The 21,873-nt window shown below is 36.0% G+C and overlaps 1 protein-coding gene across 4 annotated transcripts in view; it reads left to right on the top strand.

Annotated features, from left to right (window-relative positions):
- gfod1 (glucose-fructose oxidoreductase domain containing 1) overlaps positions 1 to 18,638 on the top strand; it is a 42,509-nt gene extending 23,871 nt beyond the window's left edge. Inside the window, exons 2-5 of one of the 4 annotated variants that reach the window (XR_012399598.1) lie at positions 5,521 to 6,215; positions 7,805 to 8,074; positions 15,434 to 16,771; positions 16,951 to 18,638. Coding sequence is in view for 2 of the 4 variants with exons in the window: in XM_073941243.1 (XP_073797344.1) it covers positions 5,521 to 6,215; positions 7,805 to 8,032 (923 nt within the window). In the remaining 2 variants the exon portion in view is untranslated. Of the gene's footprint in view, positions 1 to 5,520; positions 6,216 to 7,804; positions 11,986 to 15,433 lie in introns of those variants that run through there. The other 3 variants (XR_012399599.1, XM_073941243.1, XM_009297668.5) reach the window with 3 other exon arrangements.
- The last annotated feature ends 3,235 nt before the right edge of the window (positions 18,639 to 21,873 follow it).

Raw genomic sequence — 21,873 nt, 5'->3', positions numbered from 1 at the left:
TATAAACTCAATCTCAGCTGAGCCACACACAGAAATGACCATTGAAGATTAATTCTTGCACTTTCAGCAGAACTAAAAAATAGTGTACATCTGAACAATAATTCTGCTGTCAGTCATCCTGATGGACGTCTTAACAAAGGCTAGAGATTGTATATTTTACTTATTATGAATCAGATATGCAGAACGGCACAGTGGCTCAGCGGTTAGCACTGTGGCCTCACTGTAAGGAGGTCGCTGGTTTGAGTCCTGGCTGGTCAGTTGGCATTTCTATGTGGAGTTTGCATGTTCTCCTGTCAACTAATTGTTCATTAGTTTTCACTAAAATACTTATCTATAATCGATCTTTTGTAGTATATGCACTTATTGTTCACTAGTTTTCACTAAAATACTTGTCTACAATTATATTTTTTGTAGTTTATCCTCTTATCGTTCATTAGTTTTCACTAAAATACTCATCCATAATCAGATTTTTATAGTAAATGCACTTATTGTTCACTAGTTTTCACTAAAATACTCATCTATAATCTGATTTTTGTAGTATATGCACTAATTGTTCACTAGATTTTTCTAAATTACTCGATATATGCACTTATTGTTCACTAGTTTTTATTAAAATACTCATCCATAATCAGATTTTTGTAGTATATGCACTTATTGTTCACTAGTTTTCACTAAAATACTCATCTATAATCTGATTTTTGTAGTATATGCACTTATTGTTCACTAGTTTTTATTAAAATACTCGTCTATAATCTGATTTTTGTAGTATATGCACTTATTGTTCACTAGTTTTTATTAAAATACTCGTCTATAATCTGATTTTTGTAGTATATGCACTTATTGTTCACTAGTTTTTATTAAAATACTCGTCTATAATCTGATTTTTGTAGTATATGCACTTATTGTTCGCTAGTTTTCACTAAAATACTCATCCATAATCAGATTTTTATAGTAAATGCACTTAATGTTCACTAGTTTTCACTAAAATACTCATCTATAATCAGATTTTTATAGTAAATGGACTTAATGTTCAATAGTTTTTACTAAAATACTCATCTATAATCAGATTTTTATAGTAAATGGACTTAATGTTCAATAGTTTTCACTAAAATACTCATCTATAATCTGATTTTTGTATTATATGCACTTATTGTTCACTAGTTTTCACTAAAAGACTCGTCTATAATCTGATTTTTGTAGTATATGCACTTATTGTTCATTAGTTTTCACTAAAATACTCATCTATAATCTGATTTTTGTAGTATATGCACTTATTGTTCACTAGTTTTAGAATGGGACATGAAAGATCCGCAGGCAGGTTCAGAGTTTTGCAGAAGCGTAGTCTGATTTCGATGTTAATGTTCAGCTGATGTGTGTCAGTTCAGCTCTGCTTTGATGTCTCAGTCTCTGTATTATTGATGACTGGAGATCAGCCACAATCCCTGATGATCTTCCCTCTTTACAGACCGCAGCGTCTCTGCTCTTCATCACACTACATTATACGAGTTTGTCTCTCAGTATTTAATTGCTAAAACTGTTAACATTCATTCATTTTCTTGTCGGCTCAGTCCCTTTACTAATCTGGGGTCGCCACAGCGGAATGAACCGCCAACTTATCCAGCATATGTTTTACACAGCGGATGCCCTTCCAGCTGTAACCCATCTCTGGGAATCATCCACACACACTCATACACTACGGACAATTTAGCTCACCCAATTCACTTACACCACATGTGTTTGAACTCACTAACACACAGAGAACATGCAAACTCCACACAAAAATGCCAACTGACCCAACCGAGGCAACCAGTAACCTTGCTGCGATCGTACTACCTACTGCGCCACCATGCTTACCATTTAGGATGCTTTACAGTGATATATTAATGTGGATACTTTATAGATTAGTCAGTATCAAAGACAAAACTGGAACTAATCCAATAAGATCTAATAAGATTGCAGCCCAAAATAGTACAAATTAATATGTTGGGGGAAATATTGAATGAAAAAAAATATATTAAATTTAGTAAAATTGTTTTTGTAAACCTCTTTTGTTCAAATAAACCAAAATATATTGTCTATATTGATTGAGAAATAGATAAAAATATTCATTATCAAAAGGGGGTGTGCTCAATAATGCTGAGCACTGTATACTTAAACACTTAAATGATTATTGAAAGAGTTGAGATAGATTTAACACAGCTCATGCTCTTATAGTGTTCATGTCTGTGTGTGCGTGATGCTCTGGGTAATGCATTTGACTTGATGTTTGTGTTTTGTTTGGGTGTTTGGAGTGGTTGCCATGGTATTTGTGTTGGTTGTTGGGTTTGTAGGCTTGAAGATGCTTAATTGTTTACTGTGAGGATCCTGACAAAGGCTGCAGTCGTGTGTGTGCGTGCGTGCGTGCGTGCGTGCGTGTGTGTGTGTGAGAGAGAGAGAGAGTTGTGCAGGTTCAGTGTGCATTAATGCTGCTCAGATCTCCAGAGAGAAAGAAAAGAAAAGCCTCAGTATCTTCTCACTAATGATCTATCTATCTATCTATCTATCTATCTATCTATCTATCTATCTATCTATCTATCTATCTATAGTATCTGTCTATTCATCCATCCATCCTTCCATATCTCTCTGTCCGTCCATCCATCTCTCCATCTGTCTATCTATCTCTATACCTGTCCATCCATTTATCTCTCTCTATATCTCTCCATCCATCTCTCTCTATATCCCCTTATCCATCCATCTCTATATCTCTCCATCCATCCATGCATCCCACCATCCATCTCTCTATATCCCTTTATCCATCCATTTATCCGTCTATCCATCTCTAACTCTCTCCATCTGTCATCCGTCCATCACTCACTTTCTCCACTCAGTCTTATGTAGCAGAGTCAGGGTGAGGGGAGGGGCTTAAGTAAGAGACCCTGATCACATCACCTGAAAGTGAAAGTCATTTTTGAGGAGGAGCAAGTTATTTCATTGGAGGATTACGAACAATTCGTTGTTTTATTAGTTTATTTTTATTTAATGTTTATTATATACATTTTTAATAGAATTTTTCCAGGATGGTGTGTTGAGAGTGTTTTCATGTTGACTAGGTGAGCGTTAGTAAATCATGACTGCTGAATCAACACAGGCGTAATTTCTGCTCGCTCTCTCTCTCTCTCTCTCTCTCTCTCTCTCTCTCAGTATTTGTAGAAATGGGTCAGCTGGATTAATTTTCTGACTCTGGTTTTGCCTTTGAGAGCTAATGGGAGATTAGCCTGCTCTCTAGTGCAGAAAGTCTCAGGAAAATGTTCTGTTTCAATGGACTTATTAATGTTTCTGTGCTGGACACGGTCATATTATCTCATGCAATATTTATTAGATAATGATGATGGTGATGATGTAATATCACATCATGGTTTGGCTGAATTTTTGGGTTCTGGATGAGTGCAAAACATGTAAAAGGTGTTTTATTTACAGGATTAAGGAGTGAATGCAGGATGCATGTGCTGAAATATAAATATATTCAAAAGTAAAAGTCCTAATTTCATTTGCTTATAACATTGGAACAAAGAATAGAGGGTGACACAGTTGCTCAATGGTTAGTACTGTCGTCTCACAGCAAGAAGGTTGCTGGTTCGAGTCCCGGCTGGGTCAGCTGGCATTTCTGAGTGGAGTTTGCATGTTCTCCCTGGCGTGGGTTTCCTCCGGGTGCTCCGGTTTCCACCACAGTCCAAACACATGCACTATAGGGGAATTGATGAACTAAATTGGCCGTAGTGTATGAGTGTGAATAAGTGTGCATATTCCCAGTACTGGGCTGCAGGTAGAAGGGCATTCGCTGTGTAAAACATTTGCTGGATAGGTTGATGGTTCATTCCGCTGTGGTTGATAAAAATTAATAAAGGGACTAAGCCGAAAGAAAACAAATGAATAAATGAACAAAGAGTGGAGATGCACAAGTAGAAAAGGGTGTGTGTGTTTCACAGTTAAAAAGTTATGCAGAAAGGAAATATTGACCTTTTAAAATATATTCACACAGAGAACAGTCTGCTGAAATCATACAAATATTTAACAAAACTGGTTCACTATTTTCATTAAAAAATAATTATTTACCAACTGGAGTTGATAAATATGAAGTTAAAAAAAGTGAATGAATCAAATGAGATTTGACAAGATCTAAACACTCAAAATCTCATTATAAAGAATATTTGTTGTTTATTTTTAATTTGCTGAAAGAGAGCATTATTAGATTTTATATATGGGAAAGGTTGCCATCTGCTGGCAATAACAGATTATACATGCTATTTTAAGGCTATCCTCCAGTAATATACTGTACATCATTCTTTTTTTTTTCGGCTTAGTCCCTTTATTAATCCGGGGTGGCCACAGCGGAATGAACCGCCAACTTATCCAGCAAGTTTTTTACGCAGTGGATGCCCTTCCAGCCACAACCCATCTCTGGGAAACATCCACACACATTCACACACACACACAAAACGGACAATTTAGCCTACCCAATTCACCTGTACCGCATGTCTTTGGACTGTGGGGCAAACCGGAGCACCCGAATGCAGGGAGAACATGCAAACTCCACACAGAAACGCCAACTGAGCCAAGGCTCGAACCAACGACCTTCTTGCTGTGAGGCGACAGCACTACCTACTGCGCCACTGCATCGCCCTGCTGTACATCAGTAATCTTTAATTTTCCATATAAAAATACAGCATATTTCATTTTAATGTCATTTGATTAACTAAAGGGACTTTTATTTTGACATTCTCTACAATATAAATAATAATAATACAATTATTAATGAAAAAATTCATAAATTAAGATTTGAATCGTATCTACATAATGAAAACACTAAGCACATTTTTTTTGTATGGAAATCTTATTTATGTTTGGGAAAGGTTGCCATCTGCTTAGATTTAGAGGTGCTGCAGTGAATAGAAACCTGTAAATGCAGCTCTTTAATATTGTGTCATCACTACAAATAAAATTATCTCCTTTAAACTCAATGAGATGACATCTAGGTTTACTTCAAGATTATTTTGACTTACTAAAAGAAGACAAGTAGCACACCAAATTAAATGAAGCTTAAATAATAAACTCTAGTAAACCATACACCATCTTCCACGTTGAATAATTTTTACAGTACTTTTTTATTTGAATGTCTTTTTAAAGAAATGCATTTTATTTACTTCATGTGACTTTTATTTTGACATGTTATACAATTTAAAAACTAAATTAAAATGTAAAATCATCTAAATACTAAAATCCCTTTTATGGAGGGCTTTTAAACATTTATTTTTGGGAAAAGTTGAAAAAAAGTTTGGGAAAAACACCTGTACATGCAGCTCTTTAAAGGCATGGTTCACCCAAAAATGATTTACTCACTATGTATCATTGTACATTCATCTTGATATCATTAAATAAACAAACGTCTTAGACAAAACATGTATAAAAAAACAAAACATTTTAGATGACTTTTATTTTGACGTCCTCTACACATCTAATCCTCTCTCATTTTTATTGTTTCAGGAATTGGCAAGAATGTAATCTGTGACCGAACGGCGACACCACTGGACGCCTTCCGCATGATGTCAGCGGCGCAGTACTACCCCAAACTGCTGAGCATCATGGGAAACGTATTACGATTCCTGCCGGCATTCGTGCGCATGAAGGAGCTGCTGGAGGAGGGTTATATTGGCGAACTCATGGTCTGCGAGGCGCAAGTTCACAGCGGGAGCCTTTTGGGGAAAAAATACAACTGGAGCTGCGACGACCTGATGGGCGGCGGCGGACTGCATTCGGTCGGCAGCTACATCATCGATTTACTCACTTTTCTAACAGGGAGACGCGCAGCGAAAGTGCACGGATTCCTCAAAACATTCGTTAAGCAGACCGACCACATCCGAGGGATTCGGCAAATCACGAGTGACGACTTTTGCACATTTCAGATGGTGTTAGAGGGAGGTGCTTGCTGCACGGTGACGCTTAATTTTAATGTCCCTGGTGAATTTCGGCAAGAGGTCGTGGTCGTCGGAACTGCTGGAAGGTTAAAAGTTTGCGGGACGGATTTATACGGGCAAAAAAACGACGGAGAATGTGGACAGGAGCTACTATTGAAAGATAAAACTGCTATCGGGAACGCGTCTTTACCCGATAAGGCGTTTCGGGATATCCCGTCTCCGTATCTCACTGGTACAATCTGCATGGTTCAGGCTGTTCGACAGGTAGGTTTATAACAACATTTTCTTCTTCAGAAGCTTTTATCACGGTATACGGTATTATCACGATATTTACCTAAGCTGCAAAACAAGTTTATTTTATTAGGTATAATGTAGCCTCTTCACATTTCGAGGTTTCTCAGTAGCGCAAGTCATCATAGCTGGGTGAACATAGAGAGCAGTGAATGGGAGAGTACAATAAATAATTTTTTACAATCCTATTTGCTGAAATAATAAAAGAAAAACTCTGCGATGGGGTTATCAAGACTTACAGAAAGAGGAAACAATTGTGTGAGACTGATAACGGCAGCCAGAAGAGAGAATCATGTCAGATTTACTGTCCTGCCACTATACATGCTGCATTATAAACACCTAATTTGATGCCAAGATGTTATAATACACACATAAATGCATGTAAATTTTTGTAAACATTTTTAAAAATCTAAATATTAAAAACTTTTAAGGATTTAAGATGCTGATGACCATTGAACGCGTCATATCGGTCTTGTAAAAAAGGTCCATGAGGTCAAAATACCTGTGTTATTGTAAATGCATGTTCAGAGTAAACAAATGTTTCAGCCAGATTAAATTGTGAATGGATTATTAAGTAACACAAAGTCTCATTAGTAAAAGTTAGTTAATGGATTAAAATCCTCAGTAAAAAAAGTCAGATCACTGTGGTAATATTAGTTTATAAATGCAACAGAAATTATCCGTTACTAACACTATTTACTAAAACGACTTGTAATTACGACTACACTTTTAACACGCTATTAAGCATTACCTGAATTAAAATCAGCGAAGATTAACAAAAACAATTGTTGTTTTCATAGTGAGTTTAGTCAACCGAACTAATGTTAACTATTAAAACCTTTTTACAGAGAGTTAAATAAGAGATAAGGTACATCCAGGAGGTCGTTATCTCACAATAAAGTCCAACAAGTTCATTGGCAGACCGATGTGAGGCGAAGCACTTTTGTATGAGTCTGAAGGCATTACTTTGCAAAACTATCTATCCTGGATGTGCTTTATCCTGCTTATTACACAGCCAGTTGCCACAAAACATAGAACTTAGACCCAAAACTTTGTTTAAAGCTGTAATAGTTTATTAATTATTTCATTAAACACAAAGCTGACAGAGACTAAAACAGCTGATGGAGTATACACTAACCTGAGCATTATTCAGACACAAGATGGCGCCAAACAGCTAAAAAACACAAAGCTGACAGAAACTAAAACAGCTGATGGAGTATACAATAACCTGAGCATTATTCAGACATAAGATGGCGCCAAACAGCTAAAAAACACAAAGCTAAAACAGCTAATCAAGGAATAACATACACCAGAAGCGAGTATTCCAGACAGCTGTGTTATAATGTATGTTTTATAGTCACAAGTAAATGTTTCAGAATAACATTTTGACCAATTAAGTCTCCGAGCATTTGTTATGAAACCCCACTGCAAATACAATCTTAATATTCTTTAAAAGCACTCTAAAAATTGAAATAATAATAATAATTTTGAAGTGATCACGATATCAATATTATGTATGTTCAATATCACCATATATTGAATTATTGAATGTCTTCCGACAGGCGTTTCAGGATCAGGACGACCGGCGCACGTGGGATGGACGGCCACTCACGATGGCTGCGACTTTTGAAGACTGTCTATATGCGCTCTGTGTGGTCGATACGATCAAGAAGTCCAATCAGTGCGGAGAATGGCAGAATATCGAGGTCATGACGGAGGAGCCGGAGGTCAGTCCGGCGTATCTGATCAGCGAGGCCATGCGGCGCAGTCGGATGTCTCTCTACTGCTAACATGAGCGCAACCACTAATGCATGGGCACAACTGGAAAAGAGGTTACGTGTTTTCTTGAAATCGCTTCACTGGAGGCAAATGTGTTCACAACAGCATAATATTTGGTGCAATCATCATCCACAGCTTTTATTTATTTATTTATTTTTTTAAAGATTTATTTTTGGCCTTTGTTGAGAGGATAGGACAGTATTTTAAACAGTAAACGAAGGGGGAGAGAGAGGGAGTAGGCTCGGGAAATGCCCTCAAGCTGGATTCAAACTCAGGATACCCTGAAGTGCTACTGCACCATATGTCAGCGAGCTAACCCCTAGGCTATTGCGCTGACATCATCAGCTTTTTAATGGTAATCTGTTATGCATCAGACTAGAAAGACGAGAAATCAATTCTGCAGTTTTCATCAAGTGCATCACTGTTCTTTTTTTGATTTGAGTTTGAGCTTAGTTTTTAACAACAGATAGTGCTCTAGGATTTTTTTGTAAGTCTAGAGCGCCATCTTCTGTTATAAAGAGTAAATTGCAATGTATTTAAAAAATTAGCAGAATTAATTTGGTTAATTATTTAGACCACAACTCTAATTCAGACCAATGCAACAGATTTGTTTTTGCCCACTGCTTATTAATCATATCAGAGCAATTCTAGATTTAGGTTTAGCTGTCAGATTTGAAGCTTGTAAGTAATTGTGCATGGGAAAATGCAATTTAAAAACATGAGCATCTGTTTAAAAATGCATCAAAATTTGCATTAAATAAATGTGGCAGTTTTGTTTACACTGGAAGAAAAATATATTTAAAAAATATAAAATAGTTTTAACCAAGAAATGGCAAGTATTGTCAAATTAAACATGACATTTTAAAGTTTTAAAAAATACAATAGTATAAACTTTAATCATCTTTAATATATAGTATCATATTTGTTTTGTGTTATCCCAACACATCAATTAAATCAATAAAACCTTCATCATGAAAATGACTTTTCTGCAAATAAAACCAAAAAATGAGCTCGTTTTCTGTTGTTAAATCATGTGAACAGCAAATTCACCATTATTTTGATATAGTAACTCTAGTTTATAAAAATCCTTTGCTGTTAGTGTAAAATGAGCTGAATCAACACAATTCTTGAGTGTTTTTGGGACAACTTAATTGTTTTACGTTTAATCCATTTAAATGTGTAAAAACAATCAAGTTAAATTAATCTGTTTGTGTTTGGACAACATGAAGGAATTGTTTTGAACCCAGCATTTTTAACAGTGTATGGTAATGATGATCATTACACACACACAAAACATGGTTACTGCACTTTTACTATAATAAAACCATGGTTCTTTTTCTGTAAAGAAGAATCAAAATGAAATTAATACTGAAATAAACTTAAATAAATTAAGAAATATACATATACATTAATATTCGTATTTCTGGTCTCTGAAATGAATCTCTAAATTGATTAAAAGTTGTGGTAATAAACTAAATATATGCTGCTTTTTTAAACTTTTATATTATTAATAATCAAATAATCTTTAATAATTGACTTTTTACTTAAGTATTTTGTTTTTATGCACTGATAAATTGCATTAAATTAAGCTGGTTTTTTGTGCTGAACATTCATGTTGCTGTGAACTGCTCATTTAGAGAAATACTGAATATTAGTAATGTGCAAATTTGAGTTCATGCGATGCAAATGTGCCTCATGCATCCAGTTGAACTTCAGCATGCTTGACTGTATTCATTATGAAACATTTACAGTCAAGTATACAGTCAGAATAAATCGACGATGCCACGCTTTGCTGAAATGCCTTTGTTTCTGCGACGTGTTTGTATTTACTCGGGTTTAATAGTACGGCTTTTTAAAATGTTGTCCATTAGTGTATGTGAAACTCAGACTGTCTGCATGCTGCTGGCAGAGCGTTTAATGTGGACTGCAAATGCATGAAATCAACACTCAACAAACTGCAGCGTTTAGGTGTGTATTATGAGGTAGATCTGGACAAAACTCATCAATATCAGATGATCAGACGTGTGTGTGTGTATTTATAATCCCAGTGTTTGTGCGTGTTTCAGGCTTGTATCTTGGCTTTACATCCTGAAAGATTGTGAACTGTAAACTCACCAAAACCAGAGTTTTTAGGAGAATGTGGATTTAATTATCAGTGGTTCTCAACTGGATTAAACAAAAGCTTGATTATTCTTTTAGGATTTGGAATTGACATCTGATTTAGACTCAGAATTGCCCTATAATATTGGAGGATGAAATAATATATACTTCTTGTTAAAGTAATGTTTGGAATAATTCTCATGTTTAAATGTTGTTGTTTTATTTTTTAAATCATTAATAGTAGTAATATTAAGGGATAAAATAATATTATACACTTCCTTTCCAAAGTTTCTAATAATTAATGGTTTTAAATGGTTTTGAAATTGGATTTTTATCTTTAAAAATTGTTAATAATGATCAAATTAAAAGCTGAAAGGATATTAAACAATTACAGTCAAAATTGGAATAATTAAAAATGTTAAAGGATTTTGAAATTAGTCTTTTCTCTTTTAAAAATGAATAATAATAACTGATTAATGAAATTAAAATATTCAGATTATTTCTTTAAATTGCATGAATAAATTAGGATTTAAAACATTGAAATAGTTAATAATGCTGAAAATATATTAAACACATCCAGTTAATTGTTTGGAATAATTAGGATTATTAAAAGTTTTTGCAAAGTCTTTTATCTTTTAAAAATGATTTATAATAACTATTCAATGAAATTACAATATTCAAATTATTTCTGAAGGATCACATGACTGAAGTGTAACAATGATGTAATTTTGGCTTTAAAATTACATAATAAATTAGGATAAAGCATACATAGAATCAGTTGTCTTTAATTGTAATAACACTTCAGCTATTTTTCTTGTATTTTGTAATTTTTTTTAATGCAACCTTGTTTAGCATACAAGATAATAAAAGAAAACATTTAAAAAATAATAATATTCCAATCAGTTCACTGGTAGTGTAATCTAACTAACACAACACAAGTCCCAAACAAAATCAATCAAATCAACCTATTTCTTTTTATAAATATTAATATTATGAACATAAAAATAACTAAGAATTATGTTTATTCAGCTCATTTTAAAAAGTAGTTTGAACAGCCAAAATAGTTTTTATTATTATGTTTGCCCTAAATATAAATAACAGACTTAATATGAAAACACGAGGAAATGTTATTTATGAATGCAAACCTGTGGATTGTATTTTCGTCTACCTGATGTATATTAATGTAAAAAAATGCCAGTATCACACATTTTATTTGTGCTCTACTTTGACTCCCTTCTTCAAGATGACAGATATATTTGTCCTGAAATGGTGTAGAATATGATCAAAACATGCCTTTGACTGTATGAGATTTTAATTGCATTTTAATTCTTGAGAGTCCAGTTGAGAACCGCTGCGTCAGACTGTTGCAGCACTTCTCTGAGGGCTATATAGTGCGTTTTTACAACCGGAAAAATCCCAAAATATTAACAAAAACATATTTCAAACATGCTAAAGGTGCTAGAGATCTTTGAAGATGTGACGCCTGTGTTGGTGAATTTCAATAATGGTATTTAAATACGGTCGTCATCTCTACAATGTGTGTGTGTGTGTGTACAAACAAACCCAGGCTCATTCTGATTATGTACTCCTATATACATTTCTGGAGAGTGCCAAAAACATCCAGGGAGCTACGTTCTTCTGCAGTTTTTGTTTTCGTGAGTCCACCAGAGGCAGCTGTGTACGCTTTTTCATATCTCAAATTTCTCTCGTGAGTGCCATTCGCACCTGCTGTTCTCACGTAAATGCACCAGAGGCTGCTGTCGACTGACCCGCCCTCCTCCTTCCCTAAACCCAACCATTAGTGTTTTTAAAAGCACCCAGAGAAACAAAAGCCTGACTTTTACTACGTTTTCAGATTTTACCACATTTTCACCCTGTTATTTCCTTCTTTATTTTTTGGCTTCTGTTTTTGTCTTACCTGCTTTCTGGAACCGTTCTTTGCCAAACTCGAACCCCATTGTCACAATCAACTTTGCTCCACGCCACAAATCCTCCAACGTACGCGGCAAGCCACTGGACAAACTGATAACAGCAGTAAAGCCGTCCACACGAAGGTAAGCGGTCAGCTGTTAGCGCAAAAGGGAACGACGTCACACCGCCCTGTAGCGTTTGTTTTAAAGATGAAATGCAGCCATACACACCTCTGGCTACATATTTCACAATCTCCAGAAATGTATATAGGGCTACGCACTCAGAATGAGCCTATATTGGTAAAAACTGTTATCAATTTTAGGAAATGTACAGTTTCTGCAGTGTTTAATTTAATGCATGTGCTCAATGATCACTGTGCAACGGCTCACTGTGCCGCAATGGCTTTATTTCATTTCCCTGATCAACAAATCCAATCGCGAGGCTCAGTTTTATCTGTGTTTTTTATGCGCTGTACAGTTCACGAATGGTATTTATAATTTATCCTGAGTCTTTCATGTCGGGTCAGAAAGTGTGTGTATTGTGAGACAGATATTAGTTTGTTTTAATGATGCATTTCTACAGAATTATATATTATTATTTACTTGTGATCATCCAGAAGATTTTTCTCCCCTCAATATTTACGTTCCACTTAAATCAACGGCTTAATTTAGGAAAATAAAATACACATCTCTTCATGTAACATCATCTCTGTTTGACTACAGAACATTAATTGAGTTCATTTGCATAATAAGCTAACTCGTTAATAAAATAAACCCTTCATTTATTTAAATAAATCATGCTTTTTTTAGATAGAAAATTAACAAAAATGGCTTGTCGGACTGTGCAAATGAACTCCTGATGTCATATTTTTACACTAAAGCAGCAATTGAATAAAGCTGCTGGACAAAAATGTGTATTTATTGCAAATCAGATCACATTTTATCCAATCCAAAGCGCAAACTGTAGCTTTAAATCATTAAATAGATCATAACTGGTGGCTTTAGTTGATGCTCTTTGTTATTTGATGTTCGTCAAGAGGCTAAAATGAAGGACCTCATTAAGAGCGTCGCCATGGATACGGATTATTAATATTCGGAGGAGGCTAAAAGCTTTGAAGGGTTGTCATCTCGCAGGATTGGTAATTATGGTAATTGTGACTGAATGCATTAGCATATGTTCAACTGTACCGAAGCCCATTTCTGCCACATAAGAGGAAAACACTTAAGACTATAAGATATATGTCAAAAGGGGCTTTAGGTATTAATACATTTGAGGTAAATTTAAGATGCAAATTCAGAATTATTAGCATATTCGCCTCACAGCAAGAAGGTCGCTGGTTCAAGTCCCAGCTGGGCCAGTTGACGTTTCTCTGTGGAGTTTGCATGTTCTCCCCGGGTTGCCGTTGGTTTCCTCTGGTTTCCCCCACAGTCAAACACATGCACTATAGGGAAATTGAATAAGCGAAATTGGCCGAAGTGTATGAAGAGAGAGAGTGTATAGGTTTTTTCCAGTACTGGGTTGCGACTGGAAGAGCATTTGCTGCATAAAACATATGCTGAAATAGTTGGTGGTTCATTCTGCAGTGGCGACCTCTGATAAATAAAGGAACTAAGCCGAAGGAAAATGAAACAAGTTAAAATTGCTGATAATTTATGACATTATTCATTAGAACAAATAAATCATTATTTTGATATTTCATTTATGACTTATAGAGAATTACAATTAAAACGTCACAATTTTTACACAAAAATGTTAATATTTATATACCGTAATAATTGAATAAATGTCTATTTTATCTTCTGATAGTCTAATAATATTGATTCATGTAATATGTATAATTTTTTACCTCATAATACAGTCTTAGTGTCTGAAATGTAATGCAATTGTGTCATTGTGTGATAATTGTCATTAAGTCATGATTAAGACTTTAATAACTTTGATACTATTATTATTGTTATTATTATATTTTGCAATATTTATGTTGTTGGAAGTACATAAAGTTTTTTTACATCATTATTTATATTTGACATGTCAGTATTTTTGGTATTTTGACTTTCTTTTGTCATAATTATAACACAAAGTCATTCATTCATTCATTTTCCTTCGGCTTAGTCCCTTTATTCATCAAGAGTCACCACAGCGGAATGAACCGCCAACTATTCTTGCATATGTTTTACGAAGCGGATGCCCTTCCAGCAGCACCCCAGTACCGGGAAACACACACTTTGGCCAATTTAGTTAATCAATTCCCCTATAGCGCATGTGTTTGGACTGTGAATGAAACCGGAGCACTTGGAGGAAACCCACACCAACAAGGGGAGAACATGCAAACTCCACACAGAAATGCCAACTGACCCAGACAGGACTTGAATCAGCAAACTTTTGATCTTCTGACCATCTCAGCTAACCACTGAGCCTCCGTGCCACCCACACAGTCATAACTAAGAAGTTTAATCTCATAATTGTGCGACTTTGTTAATTCTGCCGTTTATCTCATGAAGAGGGTCATGTTTAATGTCGTGATTATTCTGACTCGCGACTATTCTTTTACTTGTGTGGTGGAAATGTGTTTCTGCAGATGAGTTTCTCTTCAGAGATGACTTTTCTAAGAATGATGAGAGATTTTTAGACTGCATTAAAAACACTTCTTGATTGTTTTTGTTTTAAGGATTGATCTGGGATTGAACCGTTCCTTTAGGTTGAATGAAATGACTTTAGATTTCAGTTTATTCGTCACACACTCTTATGATGGACATTGACTGTTTGACCCTGGGTATTCCTCAGCTGTTGTCGTTCTGTCACTGAAATACAAATGAGTGACTGTCTTCAGTGGAAATACAGCTATAATGTGAGAGGAATCTTCATCATCTTCAGAAGTGTTTATTTAATGTGGATAAACTGGATTTATTTGTGACTGCTGTATGCTGGGACTCGCTTCTTTCTCAACAAAAATGTTAAAAAACAATCAACATTATTACAACTTGAAATGTTTCAGTGCAAGACTGTGCTTGTTTTCTGTGTATGTGAATACTGTATACTCGCCCTGCTGACCTCTGTGTGTGTGTGTGTGTGTGTGTGTGTGTGTGTGTGTGTGTGTGTGTGTGTGTGTGTGTGTGTGTGTGTGTGTGTGTGAGAGAGAGATCAGTGTCATTAAAGAAGGGATTCAGCAGTATTTGTGCTGGTGTGTGTCTCTTATTTTCAGGATATGTTCTGTTTTAGTAAAAAAAACAGAGACAATAACTGCTGAAAAACGTCTGCATTAATTATCTCTGCATCATTAATCATGAATCTCTGCATGTTTTGAATGTAAAAACCTCATAAAAAATGTTTTTATAAACAATTAAATCAAAACTTTACTCCATTCATTCATTTTCAACCTCTTTTCCGGGGCCGGGTCACAGGGGCAGCAGTCTTAGGAGAGAACCCCAGACTTTCGTCTTTCCAGACTCTTCCTCCAGCTCCTCCAGAGGCATTCCCAGGCTAGCCAAGAGACATAGTCCCTCCAGCATGTCCGGGATCTCCCCCTAGGTCTGGAACACCTCCCTAGGTAGGCGTGCCGTGCAGGAGGTATCCGAAACAGATGCCTGAGCCACCTCAGCTGACTTCTGTGGATGTGGAGGAGCAGCGGCTCTACTCCGAGCTCCTCACCATGTCTATAAGGATGCGACCTGCTATCCTGTGAAGGAAACTCATTGTGCCCGCTTGTATCTGAGATCTTGTCCTTTCAATCATCACCCAAAGCTCATGACCACAGGTGAGAGTAGGAACATAGATTGACCGGTAAATCGAGAGCTTTGACTTTCAGCTCAGCTCCTTCTTCAACACAACTGACCAATACATCGAGCGCATTACAGCTGCACCAATCCTCCTGTCAATCTCACACTCCATCCTTCTTTCACTCGTGAACAAAACCCAGAGATACTTGAACTCCTCCACCTGGGGTAAAGACTTTCCTCCATCCTGGAGATGGCAAGCCACCTATTTCCGCTGGAGCACCATGACCTCTGACTTGGAGGTGCTGATTCTCATGAACTGAACTTTTCTCCAGTGGTTCTCAAAGTGGGGGTCGGGACAATCAGGAGGGGTCGCTTTGTGATTTCCAAAAATCTAAATCTTTTTATTAAACTATTATATTTACCATATTTTATTTCTATTTTAATTTACTTGGGCCTATTGGTGTGTGTGCGTTTGTATATTTACAACCACCTCGAAGGATATTGGGGGTCGTGATTTACTGGCATTCTTGTTTGCGAGCTGAAAAGTTTGGGAACCCCTGCTTTACTCGGACGTTCACAAATAAGCATGATGTACTGTATCTTAATGTTTTGTTACGGCTTAAATTTATATATTTAGTCTTATTGCTTATTGCATAGGTCTCTTTCTTTGTCCCGCCTTCTTGTTGGTTTTTCTGTTATCCCATAGGCTCCCACTTCAGCGTGATCTCGTGTTCTGATTGGCTGCTGGTCTCAGAGGCCTGTATAAAAAAGAAGCTTCCGGCAGGGTTCAGACAGCTCATTTGTGCAGCGATCGTTGTTGGTAGTGGAGCTCCTGGATTTCCCGTACCCCTCCGGCCGACAACCAACATTCAGTTTTGTACCATTGTTTATACGTTCAAATTCTAAGTAACTAAGAATAAATGTTAGTAAAAATATAGCATTTGTATTGCTTTTTTAAATATAAAATGATGGGCTGTGTTGACTACTACTTGATTTTAAACGTCTGATTCTGCTATTAGAAAAGTACCTTCTATACCAGGGGTGGCAAACCCTCTTACCTTTCTGCAGATTTCAGTTGCTATCCATATCAAACACACCTGAACCAATTAATTAGGACCTGAACACCACGTGATCATTACAGGCAGGTGTGTTTGATATGGGTTGCAATTGAAATCTGCAGGAAGGTGGCTCTTCAGGAACAGGGTTGGCCACCCCTGTACTATACAGTATGAATGTGAGTATGAATGGAACTCACATCACATGACTTACCCACGTCAGTTGCGTCCAAGATGCAACATCCCGCTCTACCTCGGGAAACCAATACGGAAGTAACTAAAACTGCAATTCATCGACTTGCCTTGGGGGCTGGCTCCAGGAAATCCAGGTGATTTCTGACAGCATTGCTAAATTATTTACAGCTGATAAATAGATGTTTACAACCTGGTACAAAAGATGGCTTTGGTTAATATAACTGATATAACCCTTCATGACAACATGTCACCTCAGCTGATTCCGGCTGATTAGCTGCTGAACTCGCCATATACATATATTTTTGTTTTGGTTAATGTTTCTTTACACAGTCAGTTGCCTTTTGGAATTATTTCTGACAATTATCAGATGATATGGCATGCTGTGTGCACGTAATTGTGCTCACAAACCATTCACGTAACCTCCATTTCCCAGATGAGTGAAGTTATATACTTATATACCATCTCTATAAATGTATTTATTTTATTTAAGATCATTTATTTTTTCTCTTTAGAGCTGTAATGCACCCCAAAATCTGACAGATTGATTAGCTGTAGGCTCCAGAACAATCATCTGAAGCATTGTCATACCTGGATTTCATCAATAGCTTTGTATTTACTAACACAGATGCAAATGAAATCATGTATATGTTAGATTAAGAACATAGTAGATTGATTTCATAACACCAGGTTAAACTTTGACACCTTTATGGCAGTCAAATACATTAAAAATGAGTACAGGCCACAACTGAACATTGAGGAGGATCTCTGATTAGTCTCCAAAATTAACCCAACAATAGACTTGTGCTGAAAACACTAGTCTCTTTAGCTGAGGATAATATTAAATGAAACTAATTAATGAATGACTATTAAAATGACTGCTGCTCGTGTTTATATAGGCCTATTGTTGTGCGTCGTATGTATATTTATAACCACATCAAGGAATTTAGGGGTCGTGAGTCGGTCAGTATCATTGTTATTGAAGGTGTCGCGTGCTGAAAAGTTTGGGAACCCCTGATATGTACAATATTATTACAGGATATTATTATACTGAGAGCTTACGGTTTTATATTGTAGTGAAATAAAGCAAACGGCTCATGTGTGACAGCTTTATTTAAAGGGGTGGTCCAGAATGTAATTTTAAGGCTTGGTTGTGTTTATAAGATGCAAAGCAATGTGTGCTTATGTTTCACTTGACGGAAATCGCGTAATTTTTTCATATATCTCACTTTGATTATACACAGCTACTCAGCTAACATGAAAACGACTGTCATATTTCCTAGTTCCTCTAAAAGGCCCGCCCTTAAGTGACTCTGATTGGTCATCGACATAATGTGCTGCTATTGGCGGATCGGCTCCACGTCACGCCCGTAAAAGCACACGCTTTTCTGCTGTGTAAACATGAAGTCAACCTCGCGCCCGCTCTCTAAAATAACATCTGACAAGTGTCTGTAACTAACGAGTGAAAAAGGGGTGCGGCTCCTTTAACAGCGTCTGTGTGTGCGTCTATGTGTGTGTTTGTGTGGTGTGAACTTTCTGTAACAAGCGCAAGAGCGCGGGACTTTCTTTTTCTCTGATGCTCGGATTAAGTTATTTTCTGTAATATATCGTGACAGAAGAATAAAGCACAAGATGTGAGATGCTACCTGTTGAGCCTTGATTTATTATTCTGCTGCGACCACTAGTCAGGTAAGCTAATCTGTGTTTTTTTTAACTCTATGCGTCATGACGTCTTTCACGAGTATCCGGAATATGCAGGTGTAAGTAATATAAATCATCCACATATCTTTTGCGACTTCATTATCTGAGATGTGAAACACATGAAAAAGCCAAGACAATCAGTGCAGTCGCGCACACACATAAGAGATCGTGCTGGTGGAGTGAGTGTGTGTTTACAGGAGTTTGGCTGATAAATGTGAGTTTGTAGCTAAATCGTTTGCCCGCAAAGCAGCATTTCGCATTGTTTACATCATTGCTACGCTAGACACTGTACATGTCATGATCAATTTTAAAAAATAAAAACACTTACTTGTAGATCACAACTTCTGCTTTGAGGAGATTTTAGCCGAATCCAGCACTGAACTGGGAGAGATTCTGGAGCTGTTTTGTCAAATCATGCTTGCTGAGTATTTTATAATTCTCTGGAAGTTAATTAATATTGAACTAAAGGCACTTCTGTCTTTGTGTCGTGTCCTTTGGAAGCCCAAATACAGAAACAGACGAAGCTCTGTGGAAACAGCCGTGTTTAGATGCATTTTTAGCTTCATCTCTGCTATAACGTTACAGCACCTCTGGCCACGGACCTTACCTGCATGCGCAGTGTGGGATGCGCAGTAAACGAACTTGTGATGTCACAGGGGGCGGAAGTATTTTTTTGTAGTCCCCAAAATTCGTTCATTGTAGGCTTTGCTAAGCTAACTCTGTAAAAACCAAGGTCTCCCTTAGCATTGAACTTAGAACTTTTTACATTCAGAGATGCTGTTTATTTTCACACAGCTACATTACACATCAACTAAAGTTTAAAATATGAGATCGTAGTGGACCACCCCTTTAAAATAAAAACCAATCCCCAAATCCAGTTCAAAATAGTTCACAATAATCCCTCTAAATCAAAACAGGAATACACACATAAACCTACACCACAATATAACTGCACACGTTTTAAAGACAAGCTAAATAATTAATTACGTTTACAGACAGAACTATTGCAAATATCACACTGTAAAATATATTAACAAGAAAATATACCAAGACGATTTATCCACTTGTCAAGTGTGACGTCACGTGAAGCGGCTTCCGGATCAAACTGAATGGGGAGACTCAACAAATGGTAATAATAAACGTTTAAAAGCGCTGCAAAACTTTTCGAACATCACAATACATTTATCAATGCCTAATATCAGATGGCCAGAAAGTGATTAGTTTTGCATAAGTTGATGAAATATTGATTTCGGTGATGCAGCATGTCCAAAGACTCTCGTGTACACCATGCTCTTATATAAAATTCACTTTAAGATGTGATAGGTCTAAAAACTGGCGAATGTTTTCTCAATTTAAATGAGCAGCGGCTTCAACCCGGAAACAGTACTCCATACGTCACGACTTAACAAGAGGATAAAAAAGCAATACAGGTATACAGACAGACAAACAGTGAGAATCAGATCCCACTACTACTCAAAAACATCTCGCAGTTAATCTCCCCACACCTTTATAGACATGATATTCATACTCTACAAACTGTACATGCATAACCCGAAACACAACCTTCACAGAAAACATTTACACATCTTCAGCAATAACAAAAGCAAGATTTAAGTCTGTTTTCCTTATTAAATACATAAATGTAGATGAGAGAAATCTAAATCAGAAATCACACAAAAAAACATGTCTTTCACTGCAAACTAAGTCACACAATATTAGCTACAATATTGGTTTGTTTCTTATAAATGTTTGTCATAGGACTATTTAAATAGAGCTTGCAACATTATAAACCTTGATGTGAAGAACATACAGTTGAAGTGAGAATTATATATATATATATTAATTTCCACATAGTTTTATATTATTTGCTGTGAACTGTATAAAATGTTTATAGTTTTAATTAATAGTTTTAATTAGTTATAATAATTTATTATATTATATATATTAATATATATTTAAAATAGTTAATTAGTTTTATTAGTTTTTTTTTTAGCTTTTTGCATTTTTAAATAAGAATTTTATCATTTTATTTATATAAATGTATTTATTTTACATTTTTGTTTGTCCTTCATGCTAATAATTAATAATTAAGATAATAGATAACCATTCAAATGTATTCATTTAGCTTTTGTTCTGTCCTCTGTACATGGCTTAATTATTAACCCCTTTTTATTTATTTTCTATATTTTAAATATTTTCACAGTATTTCCTATAATATTTTTTTCTTCTGGAGAAAGTCTTATTTGTTTTATTTTAGCTTGAATAAAGGCAGTTTTTAATATTTAACACAATTTTAAAGTCAATATTATTAGCCCCTTTAAGCTATTTATTTTTTTCTACAGAAGAAACTATCGTTATACAATAACTTGCCTAATTACCCTAACCTGCCTAGTTAACCTAATTAACCTAGTTAAGCCTTTAAATGCCACTCTAAGCTGTATAGAAGTGTCTTAAAGAATATCTAGTCAAACATTATTTACAGTCATCAAGACAAAGATAAAATAAATCAGTTATTAAAACTATTATGATTAGAAATGTGTTGAAAACATCTGCTCTCTGTTAAAAAGAAATTGGGGAACAAAATAAACAGGGGGGCGAATAATTTGACTTCAACTGTGTGTGTGTGTGTATATATGTATATAAATGTATATACATACATACATACATACATATACGAGTAATTCCAGCGTTATAGTTGTGACATTTGCAGTAAAAACTCAAAACATTAATTCACATAGAAATTATACATTAACATTAGACTGAAACACCTGTTCATATATGCCCAAGAGTGGTTAATCACTATAGCTAAGCAGGGCTAAGCTTGGTCAGTACCTGAAAAGGAGACCACATGGGAAAACTAGGTTGCTGTTGGCAGTGGTGTTAGTGAAGCCAGCAGGGTCAGTGAGCGCCGTCTTTCAAATGAGATGTTAATGCGAGGTGTTGACTCTCTGTTCTCATTAATAATCCTATGGCACTTCTGGTAAAGAGTAGGAGTGCAACCCCTGGCCAAATTTCCTCTATTGGGTTTACCCATCATGGCCTCCCAATCATCCTTATGCATTGAATTGGATCTCTGTCTCTCCACTCCCCCTATAGCTGGTGGAAGCACTGGCGCAGTTGTCCTGTGGCTGCTGTTGCATCATCCAAGTGGAGCTGCACACCCCCCCTCCCCCCCTC

Source organism: Danio rerio, chromosome 24, assembly GCF_049306965.1.
Source record: "Danio rerio strain Tuebingen ecotype United States chromosome 24, GRCz12tu, whole genome shotgun sequence".
In the NCBI taxonomy this organism is placed as follows: Eukaryota; Metazoa; Chordata; class Actinopteri; order Cypriniformes; family Danionidae; genus Danio; species Danio rerio.
This window is presented reverse-complemented; position numbering and strand designations above follow the sequence as displayed.